This window comes from Pezoporus wallicus, unplaced genomic scaffold (assembly GCF_028554395.1).
Source record: "Pezoporus wallicus isolate ANWC-B61680 ecotype Strahan unplaced genomic scaffold, APGP_CSIRO_Pwel_v1 contig_7750, whole genome shotgun sequence".
NCBI lineage: Eukaryota > Metazoa > Chordata > Aves > Psittaciformes > Psittacidae > Pezoporus > Pezoporus wallicus.
The window spans coordinates 226,129-239,925 of record NW_026637425.1 but is presented as its reverse complement, the minus strand read 5'-3'; the positions used below and the strand labels follow the sequence as shown (position 1 = coordinate 239,925).

The following is a 13,797-nucleotide window of genomic DNA, read 5'->3' as shown; positions in this document are numbered from 1 at the left end:
ATGAATGTGTAGGAAGTTAAACATCACTGATGACTTTGCTCAGCAGCTGAGTTACTAGCTCAGTTCCATTTCCTAATTTCTATTTCTGTTGCTGTTGTCTGCCTCTGAATTTTTACTAAATCTCACATTCTTACAAGATTCTCTTTTGCTTCTTTCCCAGCACTGCTCTTCACGGTGTGTTCACACAGCTTTAGAATGTTTTGTGACATGCGCTGTGTTTAGCAGTTGCCAAATGTCCCTGCTTTGTGTAATTTGCAAACAGCTTACGGATGCTGTGTTCTACAGGAATTACTGTCATGTTTAGGAGGTTTAAAAATCTTTGATGCGTGTCGTTCTTACAGCTGGAGACATGATTTTTGAAATGATGCATAGGTGTTAATGAATATAAACATTGAATGTGGTACAAATGGTGTACGGTCTTAATTAAGTGGCCTGGGAATGAAAATTTGTCTGTCACTAACAGTCATCTCTCTTCTTAAAGACTTCCTCAGGTGGAGTTTCTCATTTTTTGAGAAAGTTTCAGGTCTATTAGTGCTACTCTCTCAATGTCTGTCTGTCAAATTGTTAGTGGTATTTTGTCATAGGCAATTGCTTTACCTGTCACAAAGACAAACTGATACACACATTGAAAAGTGACCTTTGTAGTACACAAAGGTTTTTCAGTCTCTGCTGTAGTTCACTGTGGGTGTACAGTGCAGTATGGGGAGTCACAAATGTCTTATGTTTTTCTCTGTAAAACCTCCATGTGCTTTGTTTTGGTGCTAATGTTTTCTTCTGACTTTGTGGTAGAAAGAAGTTTGTGCTCCATATGACGTATTTAGTTAAAAATACCACAAGCTGGTAGCATCTGCTTAAAATTTTCAGTTAAAGTTGTGAAAGGGGTGAGAAGGATTGTGCATTGTAAGAGAAGGTTTATAACATGGAATCAGTGCTTTAGATCACAAAGGAGAAGAGCCAATGAAAGTTTAACTTATTATGGTTTAGTTGTATTTCAACAGAACAGTCTACAGAAGTGACTCCAAGGCTTCCCTCAGAGAGCTTGTTGCTATTCTGTGGAGCTGAGAAGATACAGTAAATATGCTTGTGAAGAGTACAGTCTAAACAGAGTCGCTGTCCCATAAACTAAGAGCAGAGATTCCACTTGGAAGGATTTTACAGACAGTATAAGAAAACACTTTGTACGGAACAATTGACCAAAAGAATTCACTGCCACAGGGAATGAGTGTCAAATACTGTAGGGAGTTAAAAACAGCCAGTTAGCTTGACGAGAGCTGACTCTGGTGGCATTGGTGTTATGCCCTGATACAGTGGCAGCTGAGATGTGGGCTTGATCACGCAGGCCGGCTGCGGTAATGTTGGGATGAATTTGGTTCTGTGCCTTTTGTTATTGTCTCTTTATTGAGGTAACTTGCATGGAAGTAGGTGTGCTTTCCTGTCGTCACTGGCAGCAGTCTTACCCCTAGAGCCAGAACACTGGTCTGGATAAATTGCGAGTTTGTTCAGCAAACGTGATATATTTATAGTAGATGGATTTCTTTCACATGTAAAAATCATTAATTCCCATAAGACAGTTCTTTAGTGACAAGTTGAACAAATTCTCCTTTGTGGTGGCGGGTGATACAGGGGTACCATCAGTACAGTTCTAGTGTTAAAGTTGTTAACCTTCTGTTTATGTGTTTGTAAACTTAAAAGATAATTGGCACTGGTCTATTATTTATAGAGCCTGGGGTTTTCAAAAAGACTTCTAATTGACTGAATAGGACTTTCGTGACATGCTTAGCTTTGAACTGTTGCCCAGAAACTGATGCAACCAGTAGTCTGAATTTCTGCGCTGGGTTCTTATAGAATGGTGATGTCAGCTGTCATCACTCTGCTCTAGCTGAGAATAATGTAATACTTGTCTCCAGCATAGGAGAAACCAGGAGGTTGTGTTAATGGTGGGATGACACAACTTAGTTCTGTTGGCTAGTTGTTGATGATGTCACTGTTCCCTTTATGTAGAAAAACTCCTGTCTCCAGCAGATGACAATTTGCAGTCCTGTAAGGACTGGTAGGAGCTGAGGCAGATGACAAACATATTCCACCAAGGAAATCACAGTTGATTGCTGGAGTGTGTGGAGCCTGTTTTTTCCCGTCACACTCTTGCTCTCCCCTGCATGCTTTCCCATGTGTCACTCGCTCTCACAGAGTGGGAGGATGCACTGACCCCGTTGGTAGGGACACATGGAAACACTAAATGGGACGTTTGCATTGGCCTGTCTCAGAATACGTTTCAGTTCAGGATGTGTCAGGGAAGAAGGGCCCAGGAAAGCTGGTTAATAGTCAAGGATTGCCTCCTCCATGCTCAGGAGCTGTCCATTCCAGTGGGAAGTCAGGTAAAAATGCCAGACTCCTAAAGTAATCATTTGAATACACCTCTGCATTTTTAATAGTGTAACCCTTTGCAGGAAGTGTTTAGAAGGAAGTCATGGTTTTTTGGATAGCAGGTTCTACAGATCACTGAAATACCTAAACAAGTTGTAAAGACAAGGAAGTTTTCATTCAGTTTCCAGATCAATTCAGTGTGTTTTCCCACAGGTTCGGATCGCATTGCAGTTGGATGATGGCTCCCGTTTACAAGACACCTTTCTCTGTGAACAGACTCTCTGGGAACTTCTCAACCATTTTGCAAAGATTAGGTGAGCAACACAGTGAGAAAATACTTATTTAGGTGTAACTCTGCATGACAATATTTAGTTATAGTTACAGTGATCCAGCTAAGTCCTGCAGATTTGTAGAAATTGCATTTATTTGACTGTGGTTTTTCAGGTACCACACAAGATGTTTGCCTTTTCCTTGCTCTTTTAGATTTGACACTCCACAGTTTCATTATTATTTTTTAATCCTGGAGTAGCACTCATTGTTCAGGGCATGAACTGGTAACGGACTGCTAAGGCCAGGAAGAAACTGTACTTCCATGTTAATGATGCCCCATCCCTGGCAGTGCTCAATGGACGAAGTTTGGAGCAACCTGCTCTAGTGGAAGGTGTCCCTGCCTGTGGCAGGGGGTTGGAACTGGATGAGCTTTAAGGTCCCTTCGAACCCAAACTGTTCTGTGATTCTATGATTATTCAAGAAAATATGGAGCTTTCAGCAGGCTAGTGTGGAATCTTCAGAAGATTGATTATGTCCTGTTTAAATGGAAGAATTTCTGGTCCTACATTTGTTGAATATATGCAGGTGTTATAAATCTTATTATTTGAGTCCAGTCTACATTCAGAACTTTCTTTTGTCTTTAGTTTGACTTAAAAATACTGTTTTGTTTTGAAATGTCGAGCTAATGAACTTTTCTCCAAAGACAGTTCTTTTATTTTTGTCATGGCTTGGCAGATGAAGTCTTCAAGCTGTGACAACCATTCTATTCTGGACAGAATTCCCAAATTTCATTTTTTCCTATGGTAGTTGGCTTTGCCTTTCTCTTGATAATGTTCTTCCCCCCCCCCCCCCCCCCGATTTTGTTCCTTTCTTGCTAGCTTAGTAGGACTTGCCTGTAACAAGATCAAAGAAGTGACTAGTGCTGCTGGCCCAAGGGAGGGAGTTTGGATCAGGGACATCTTCTGTATAGCGGTAGGGCATTGAAGAGTTAGTGCTCACCTCCTGCCTTCCTGTCTAACTCCCTTCAAATTGTTTCTGCAGCTTCAGCTTTGTGGGGAATTGGCTTAAATAGCTGATGCAGGTGAAAAATAGTGTTGTCCCTACATTATCTTTCAGGTAGATAAGTTCCCTAACCCAGTTTAGGGTTGCCTCTCATAGGCAGTTATGACAGGAAGTGTAGCATGTCTGGAAACAAGGAGCCAAAAGGAGGAAGCAGCAGGTGGGTAGGAGTGGTACATGTCAGTTTTGGCACTCAATGTGCTGTTTCATCAAACCATAGTTTGGGGTAATGCTTGAGGAAGTCTACTGACTCTAAAGTGATACAAATGAGCCTTACTTACCATTCGCTTTGTCTTTAATGGTCAGGGACCTGGTCTACCCTGTGACATTTACTGAAGTCAGAAGGGACAGTCTTGGTGTAAATACTAGAGAGAAGACAATGATTTTTCTTTTGATTGAGGAAAGAGGTAGACCAAAGGAGCCAGGTACAATTTTTCTAGGTTTTTAGGGGCCCTCTTGTACTTTGTGCTCTCTGCTTGTTGCAGTTCAGGAACTGCTAGACTGGTGTGCGTGGCAGTTATGGACAGTGCCAAATAGCCTTTGTGTGGCTTTTTGCTGCTTATTTCTCAATACTAAAATTATAAGCATTTATATAGAATTAAAAATTAAAATTTTGAGGTTTTTATATAGTTTTGCTCCTTCGGAGTTTTTTTTGTTGATTTTTTTTTGTTTTGTTTTGTTACAGGTTATTGTAATACTAATAGCTAATGTACATGCTGCTCTTTTTAAGCTTCTTAACTGCTCCAGTGTGCTAAGCATTATTAACTTCAGCTCATAAGACACAGCTGTTCTTTACTGCCCCCTGGAAGCTCAGATGTTTGGGTGGACTTTGCAAACTTTTGATTAAGTTCAGCAAGCAGCAAAGATGCTGCCTAAGACAGTCACAAACCAAGCCAGATCTGTAGCCATCCATATAGACTTCATGGGCTGAGCTGATTTTCAGTGTATTGACTCAGTTGACTAACTAGTCAGCTAGTTGCTGACTTTTGCAGAGTCCTTCCTTTGACTTTCCAACTGGAGACCTTTTCCTGGAATACTCAGCTGCTCTAAGTGCGTGAGGGGAAGTATTCTAAATCCACTGGAATTTCCCCCAGGTTTTCAGTGTCCATCTTGGCTAATTGGGTATGGAGAAGGTCTGGAAGCTATTGTAAGGCTGCTCCTCCTCTCAGCGTGCGGCAGTCCTTGCACAAGATGTTTACAGGCCCTGTCAGATCACTACATGAAGGAATCTAATCTGCTTGCCGTTCCCCTTCTGAAGAACATCACATCAAAGAAATGACAGTGTGTTTGATGTGTGTGCTTGCCTCAGTGAATGCATGTAACGGATTAACAGCAGCTGGAGGAGGAGCCTGCTGGCTTACAAGAGTTATACAAAAATAAGTCTCTGGGGGATCTTTGCTTGGAGTCTGTTCTGCAGAGACTGGTTGAGGGCACAAGCATTGTATACCCTTTTAGCATGAGGCCTGGGAGAACTGTTGCTTTTCTGTCTCCCACTCTTGCCTGGCTGGCAGCTTCAGCAGCTCTGAAGCTGTTTTATATAGAAGCAATCACAGTTTGGACACTTGAAGACAGTTTTGACAATGACTGTGTCTCTTTGCTGCTTTTATGGTATCATTCATTAAGGTCAGATATTTTCCATACATTTTTAGATGACTCTTCAATCCAAAGAGTTGCTTGGATTGAAGTAGAAAGCAGTTTTGGAAGGTGAATTAAACTAGGTTGTGGAAGCCAAAGTGGTTTCGTCTCTTACGGGTCTATGTGATGAGCACGTGCATTCCATTGTGCCTTGGTTCTCTCCTCCTAAATGGTAATCATCCACCTTTCCTGATAGACAGGGAACTTGAGGTTCAAGCTTTCATTTCTCTGATTTGCTTCATTTTGTTCCATTTGCAGTATTTCTTTCTGTTTGTTGTAATGCACACACAGAAAGAAACTGACCTGTCCCAAGACAAGTACAGTCTAAAGTCTGGTAACTATTTAACTTGGAGGAGGGATTAAAAAGAGCAAGTATTACTGAATTGTGATCCAGATTGGGTATTAAGGCACATGAAGAATGATGTGCTCAAATTTATCTGGTAAGATCAGCTAATTTCAGAGCTAACTTTAATTATTTCGACTTAGGTTTTAAGTTTTCAGGGCTGCATTTAAGGAACAGTGAATGCATTGGAGCAAGTTCTTTACCTAATGTCTAATACTGATTCTGTGTAATGGTTGTTGCTCCTGGGACATGGAGGAGAGGGTTACTAGCTAATGGCACTTCTTGCTATTGCTGTGCATTGGTTTTGGGAGCAGTAGGCTTGTCTACAGGTGCTGCAGTATTTTGCTTTTTACTGCAGGGAGTTTATGGAACAACATGGTGAATTCTCTCCAGTCTGTGTTTACATGCGAGATGAGGTAAGTCAGCAAAGTCGTCTTAACTGTCTCTCCTCCTTCTGTCCCTAAAAAATAAGAAAACTCAGCTCTGCTTTCCAACCTGGAAAGTGTTTCTTTTGAACTTTCTTGAGAGGGGAAGTAGAAAAATGTTGGTCTTTTCAAAGCATGACGTGTCTGTATGGAAAAACTTTCTTGGAACCTAACACTGGGCTGTTTAGACCTCTGAGCCCATAAAATGAGCTCAATGACCTGTTTGTGTTTTTCTTTCCAACTTCTTTTAAAGCTTGAATCAAAACAGTGGCTTCATTTTAATAAATATTTGCTTTTCTCTGTGTTTTGATCTTTTGCTATTAATGTTTTGTTTAATATTTTGTATGTGTGTATTACGGAATTTGCTCTCCCTAGCTGTCCCTTCACTTCCTGCTGACCTCTGTGGACAGATCATCTTTATTCTGGAACAGGTCATTACAAACATGGGAGGTGTATGTAATGAAATTGTCTGTCTGTTGGCTCTGAGATGTTGCCAGTGATTTAACTTCTGACATGAAAATAATGCTTTGCTGAGGTTGGATCTGTTTGGGACGGATGTATGGGATGAAAGAATATGTAGGTCATCTTCCCTTCGCATCATTTAATAAGCAGTTAATTTGGTACAGCAGTACAGGTGAATACAGATGCATTCCGATCTCATTTCCAACTGCAGAGTGTGTTTTGTGCTGTTTCTGGTGCTGTGTGATGTTTGTTTGGATAGAAGCTTCTTTCTAGAAAGAGCACTTTACATGCTCTCCCAGGGAGGCAGCTGCCACAATTACTTCCCTCTGGTTTTGTTGCAGATCTCAGGAAAAAATGCCCTAGAGAAGACAACGCTGAAGTCACTTGGCCTGACTGGAGGCAGCGCCATCGTCAGGTTGGGAGGAGCAACGTTTGGGCTCTATTTTGTCTTTTTACTCTGGGGGTGAATTTGTTTTATTTAAAATAAAATAAAAAAAGGCGGGGGGGACCCCAAGAGAAAGAGTTCAGAGTGACAAACAGAGAGCTCAGCAGTGACCACCAAACAGTGCTCAGGAATGACAACCACACAGCTCTGGATTGTTGCATTTGCTTTTTATCAGAAACTGCTGCCCAGATGTGCTCCCCGCAGCTGCAGCTGCTGGCACTGACCCCCATGTGCACATTAAAGGAGCTTGCTTGTTTCTTTCCTCCTCTTTATTTATTTATTTTTCTTCTTTCCTGTGAGTGGAACAGACAATTCAAAGTGAAAAATCTTTCTGAGGGGGCAGTTGTCTACCACTTCATTCTTCCCTGCCTCCCAGTCCCTGCAGTGCCTCCTGCTGACTGGGAGGGTGAGGTGGGGGACAGTGGCAGCCTTTCTGTGATCTAGCCAGTTCTTTGCTTTATATCCTGGAGGTAGGAGCGATTAGAAGCTGTGCGTTACAACTCACTGCTGCTTTTTCCTGGAAGCCAGAGTTCTTCCTGTGGAGTTGGTAGTTTCTGTTCTGTTTCTTTTTTTTTTTGCGCAAACCCCTGTCCCCCACCCTTAACTTCAGAGCAGCTAGGGCTTGTTCTTTGTGAGTGTCTGGAAGCAGCAGATCATTAAATTAGGGGATATTTCAGTCTAGCTGTCTTTATGCCATGGTCATGTTGGGAACGGGGAGGGCAGTACTGTTAGGATAAATGATTTTGTTTTTCTTTATTTTGATGTCTTCTCTAAGAGTTGTCATGAAGAAATGCGGTTCATCTGGTCAGGAGGAAGCTGTGGGTGCCACGGTGCAGTGTAATGAGCTGACAGTGAGGCAAGACCCAATTGAAGGAGCAGTGGATGTTCCCCTACCTCAAGCAAACACATTCCCAAAGGACTTGGACCACGGGGATGTGGCCGTGTCTTTAAACAGCTGCACAGACAAGCAAGACTTAATTAGAGAATCTCATGCCAGCTTGGAAGAGCTGCGGCCTTCCTCAGAGCCTGAGTTGACCCCATTTGTCCCTTCTTTTGGAGATGGACAATGTCTGGGGGACACTTCTGTGGCTGCACCATTTCTTGAGTTAGATATGTCATCTTCAATGTTGCCAACAACAACTTCTAGCCCTGGAGGCCCTTCTAAGCCAAAGAAGTCTAAGAACAGCGAAGAACTGCAAAAGGAGCAAGAACAGGTAAGGGAAAACTTGTTTGAAATGAGGGCTTTTTTTATCCTGCCTTGCTTGAGGCTGAACTCCTACAAGGAAAAAGGTGTTTCCATATTTAAGACTTTTTCCCATAATATGGAGTTAGATGTCTTGGCAGAACTAGATGTCACCAGACTTGTGTTTTATAATACTCTGAAGGTGCTTACTGCTTATTGTACCTGACTGACCTCCCAGATCACATGGACTTGTTAGTTTTATATCTGGAAAGGGATAACATTTGTAGCTTGTTGTAGGATTGTCCTAGGAGCAGAAGTGGTCTTAATAGAGTTGTTGCAACTTCGTTCCATGACTTTGAAGATCTGAAAACATGGTCAGAGTTTCACCTAGGTTGTAAGGTGTGCTTTCTCATCTGAGCCTTTCTGTGGGACACAGAACTCCTTCGTAAAGCTATTGTCCATTGTCAGCATTATCCCATGCTGACAGTTGTTAACATCTGCTTCCTCAGAGTTCCTTCTGCCTGTGGTCACTCTGACTTACATTTTAACTCTAGGTGACACGTGGTAGAATGAAAGGGGTATAGAGCTAGGAAAGGAATTTTTCAGCTATGGTTCCATCTCACTTGCTAAGAGTTCAATACTTGGAAAAAAAATCGCAAACAAACAGGTCTAGACAATTTTCTTTTAGTCCAGTCCCATCCCTTCTGTGAGTCTAATTTTCTTAGTATTGCAGATGAAACAGAAAGCTTCCATCCTTTTCCTTCTGTATTTTTGCTTGCATATAAAAGTCTTTTCTGTCTTGCTCTAAAATATCCTGCTGCTTAAATAAAGTCTACCTCTTTCTGACCCTTTTTCCAGCAAGACAGTTACACATCTCATTGCATTGTTGGTGTCTCTGTAGTAAAACTGTACTGTTTAAAAATGCTTTAGCCCATGTAGAGATACCAGAACTGATGGCTCAAGAGTGCTGTGATGCCATCACAGGATTGCCTTTGAATGCTGTTAAGTAGGCTTTCTCTAGGGCAGCTGTATGGAATTGAATGCCTTCAGCAAGGTTGGGGATGTCTGGCAGGCAGTGTAAAATAAGCTACAGGAGGCTTTAAATTCGTACCTTACTCCACATTGTTGTGCATTGGGAATTTCATGTCCTGGTTTCTCTGTGACCAGCTCTTTCTCTTGCCCCTTCACTGCACATATCATCACTGTGGTTGGCTTTAGCATTCAGAGATCCCCTTCATGTTTTCCCACTTTTTAGGACCTCCTAGAGTGAGAGTTTTGTGTTTATCTCTGGTTCTGATACAGCCATGGGATTAAACCATGGAAAGCCTTAGGTAGAAAGAAAGTGCCTGATGAGGTTCAAAGGGAGCTTGATCCAGGAGGAATTTAGCAGGACTGTATGTATGTTCTCAAGTTGGTGTGGAGATTCTACCTTGGTTGACTTCTCTGTGGTGGCAGTTCATTCTTTATGAGTTTCCGAATTGTTCAGGAGCAGAAGCCAGGCCCTGGAAGGACTCTGGAGCAGTTACAAATGTAGCAGGAAGAGGCTTTGCCAACCCAGTGGTGAATATTTTCATGTATTAGAAACACGTTTTGGTCCACCTCATCGGGAGGTGGACCTCATCAACCTTTGGGAACAGACCCTGCGCATGGAGCACTGAATGGTAGGCTGGGTGATTTGTCCAGTCTGATGTGTTGCTTGCTTCAGTCGCACTCTTGCCTATGGGGGATTTGGAAAGGAGGAGTTTCAGTTGTGTCTGAAAAGAAGCAGTGCGAGGGTTTGTGCTGGGATTCTTCACTGGTCCCGTTGTCTGTACTTCTTTGTATGCTGGCAGGAGAGACGACTCATTTCATCATTTTACTGGCTACAGCTTGTTGGGCACGGAGCTGTGCAGCGGTGGCCTGAGGACTGTTATAATCCGGCATCTGCCTGGGGGTTGCAGTCCAGTTCAAACCACTCAGAGGCACTTCTGGAGCCAGCCTCCCCTCCAGTGTGAGAGCAGCTTTGGAAGCAGCTGCGGATTCTGTTGGGGGGGCTCTGCCCTTGTGTTAAACAGCATGTGATTTTGACGGCTGCTTTCAAGCCCTTTGATCTCTGGTGCTTTTGCTGCTGATTGATTACATTTTGTTCCCTCCTCTGTTCCTGCCATCCTCTGCTCTCCTTGCTCTCAGCAGCTACAGCAGAGCAGGGCTGGCCACATGGCATCTGCTTTTTGTCCCTTTTCAGTCCTGAGGAAAAAACCCAAAACAAAACAAATTATTTTTAAACATCAAAGGTCCATTTTTGTAAAAGAATCTTCCCATTAATGCTTTGCCTGTGTGTGGTTTTTGAAGCTGAAGAGAGAGGCTGGATAAAATCTGTGCTGGCGTCCCTTCGTTTCTTGGGCTAAGGATGGTTTACAGACAGCTGCGTGCTGACTTTGATGTCAGGACATTAATTATTAGAAGGTAACTTTACACCAGATTCCCCATGAGATTAGAGTTCCCTGAGGTGGTGGGTAGGAGGTGGGTCTCCAGCGAGAGCTTGCTGCTGTGGAACGCACAGTTGCCACTACTTCACTTAAACTCACTTGAACATTTTCCTCAGCTTCCCTGCTTCCCTAGGTCTGTGGTGGTGACCATCCAGTGAGCTGCATTCCTCCTGGCACCTGCTTTATCACAGAGGCTGCAGTTACTTAGACTGCCTGGTAGACGCTGGTGTGAATAGATGGCTTCAGCCTGCTGGTAGAAAGTGTCTTGCATTTCAACCTTGGTAACAGAGGTAGAGACTTTGAACAATGAAGGACAAACCATTACGGAGTGTCTTTGGCTCCTGAAAGGTATCTCTGACAGAAACATGCCAGCAAAATGCAGAGCTTGCTTTCCTCCAGAGTTAAGTAATGGGAGGTAGAAACTGCTGTTTTTGACAGGAGGTGGTTACCTTTGGCCATGGCTGCAGGAAGCTGGGATGTGGGCTGGAAAGCAAGGTGGTGCACCTGGAGCCTCTTTGTAATCTCCAAGGGGAAGGTAGTTTTCCGGTTCTGCCTGTGCTTAAATTTGTTGGTGACACATTAAAAGAAGGCTCAGATTGAGAAAGGCCTTGTTGGAATACCTCAGCAAGCAAATGGTAATGGATGAAGAAAAAGTAACAGGGTGATGGCTGGACTCCAGGGAAAGAGAACTGGTAAAGCAGTAGGAATGGATGGATTCCTCTTTCTGTCTGAAGAGTGTTTCTTATGTCTGTAAGGATGCAAGATGTAAATTACATGGGGTGCAAATACACGGCAGAAGAGATATGATGATGATATGATGTGGCAGCCTCTGCATCCTCAGATCAGAGATCTTTTGGCTGCTAAGCAGGGCTTAGTAGACACTGTGCTGCCCTTCTCTGATCAGACCCCATTGTGCAGTTTTGGAATTGAGTTGCAGAAACTCTGAAAAACAATCTCAAAATACCTGAATTATCTTTCCAAACCCTCACTCATTAGAGCTGTCTGCAGAGTTCTCACTCTGATATTGGGGGTTAGCTGAACATTTAATGTTAGGAAATTCTTACTTTTAATTGTGATGGTTTGGTTTTTTTGCGGTGTGGTTAGGCATGCACAGATCTGCTCCTTTGTACAGGAAAGTATGTTTCTTCATGTTAAGTAGTAGATAGGTAACGTGTCTTGGTCTGGAAATTATGATACCAGCATTTGGTGTTGGCTTGGAAAGTGGATAAAATAGCGCACTTGGAGCTCAAGGAGCGTGTGTCTGTGCAGGGCCAGCACAGGTAGGCTGCAGGGGATGCATGGGGACATCTGGCTGGATGTAAGCTGGAGGTCAGGAATGGGTGTTTACGTCTGGGAAGTAGTGGATTTTGTATCATGTTGTGTAGGTAGTTCTGGTTGGCTGGGGAATGGCTCTAGAGAGGAGGTTCCTGACTGCCCATTTTAGTACCTTGCTGGCAATGGAGACCTATCTGATAAATGACAACGTGTGGAAAGCGAGGCTTGACTGACAGTTGTAACGTGCAGTGGTCCGGAGCAGTAAACCCGCAGCAAGGAAGAGGGGTGAACGCTTAGGACTGGAGTGTATGTCTACCTTTGGCTATCTTGTGATTTCTGATGTCTTGACTGAAGTCTTTAGCTACTGCTGTGCTTTGGGCAGCGACTGATGCTTTTCCTGTGGAATCCTGCTGCTGTTAGCATTAGCTGAAGTGCCTGCTAGAGCCAATACTAAATGCTAAGTTTAGGATTTGCTAATGCAGACACTGGAATTCTCTCCGTTGTATCCCAGCACCCTTCACAACATGCCATAGGATCATAGGATATGTCTTGCTCAGTCTGTTTTTTGTCTATTTTCAGTCTGTGTGTTCAGAATGAAATGAAACTTCAGCCTGTTTGAGGAGATTGAAGTACTCCTGAGTCTCGGGGAGCCCCAGCTGATTCTCCTCTGGCCTTACTGAAGCAGCTGTGGGCAGTAGTTGTGACCAGTGTGCAACAGCCCCTTTCCCAGGGGGTGTCTCTGCATGCTCAGGATCCCTCCCGCAGCGTTGGGCATCCCCCCGGCCCCAGGAAAGCTGCAATAAGGCTCCTTCACCCGCTGGTTAGAGCTGACCCTGCTCAACTTTCTAAAAGTAGCCCTGGTCCCACCCACACAACCTCCTCTTTTAATTTCTTAAATTACCCTTTAGTGCCCACAGCAGAGTGAACATTGCCTTGTAATTTGTGTTGTCCCTTTGACAACTGAGGGAGACTCCTGTTCCCAAGGGGCCTGTGCCTGGGGGAAGGGAGAGTGGATGGAACATGTGGGAGACTTGGAAGAATATATGAGGGAATAAAGGGAGAAGAAATGAGCATCAGGTTTGTTCACAGAGCCTGGGGTTAGGCTGGCAGTTGACTCCATGGCAGTGCTGTATTAACTGTCAGAGTATTTGTTCTTGTGGGGCTCTTCAGCCGTGCGCCGCTTGCCCTGCAGTGCCTGCAGCCCACAGTGCTCCTGGCTGCTTGTTTTTCAAATGCTGTGTGCTTAAACATTTCTGTGATTTAAAGAGCTTGAATTGTTCAAGAGCCAATAGGTGTAACTGCCTCTTGTGTATTCGACTCTGGTAGTGGTTTATATTCGCATACTGCCACAGGTGCTGCTTTTTATATAAGGGTAGTAGCCAGTCTCAGATCTCTTCTAAATTGGGAGGGACACATAATGTTCTCCCTTCAGAGACTGCAGATGCTGTTTGTCTCATAGGGTGGGAGGGTGGAGTGGGGTTTTGGTTTGGGGTTTTCAGGGGTTGTGAGTCTTGGTGTTGGGTTTCGTTGGTTTTTTTAATAAGTGTGACCACAGTCCTAAGCCAGGACCCTGTCCTCAGGGTTTGCCCTCACGATGCCCACTGCGACATGGGGGGCTCTGGAAGGGGGAGCTGAGCAGGGCAGCGCTGGTAAGCGGTATCTTGGCTGGCTGAAGACTGTGTGCTGCTCAGCAACTGGGGCATAGGGAAAATTGCTGATAAATGGATTAAGTGCCTTTATTGTAGCTAATACATACAGTGAACTGTTCCTTGCATCTGCCCACTTTGCCTACACCAAAGGCTGATTTCAGTGCTAAGTACTTTGTAAGTACAAAACAAAAGGGGTTTCACTGTCCAGGGGAGCTTCCT

The 13,797-nt window shown here is 43.8% G+C and overlaps 1 protein-coding gene across 4 annotated transcripts in view; it reads left to right on the top strand.

Annotated features, from left to right (window-relative positions):
* The window catches only part of ASPSCR1 (ASPSCR1 tether for SLC2A4, UBX domain containing), a 38,319-nt gene that overhangs the window by 1,494 nt on the left and 23,028 nt on the right, over positions 1-13,797 (top strand). For all 4 annotated transcript variants that reach the window (XM_057405375.1, XM_057405376.1, XM_057405377.1 and 1 more), the window contains exons 4-7: positions 2,578-2,678; positions 6,030-6,087; positions 6,900-6,973; positions 7,779-8,217. In XM_057405375.1, coding sequence (XP_057261358.1) covers positions 2,578-2,678; positions 6,030-6,087; positions 6,900-6,973; positions 7,779-8,217 — 672 coding nt within the window. The remainder of the gene's footprint in view (positions 1-2,577; positions 2,679-6,029; positions 6,088-6,899; positions 6,974-7,778; positions 8,218-13,797) is intronic.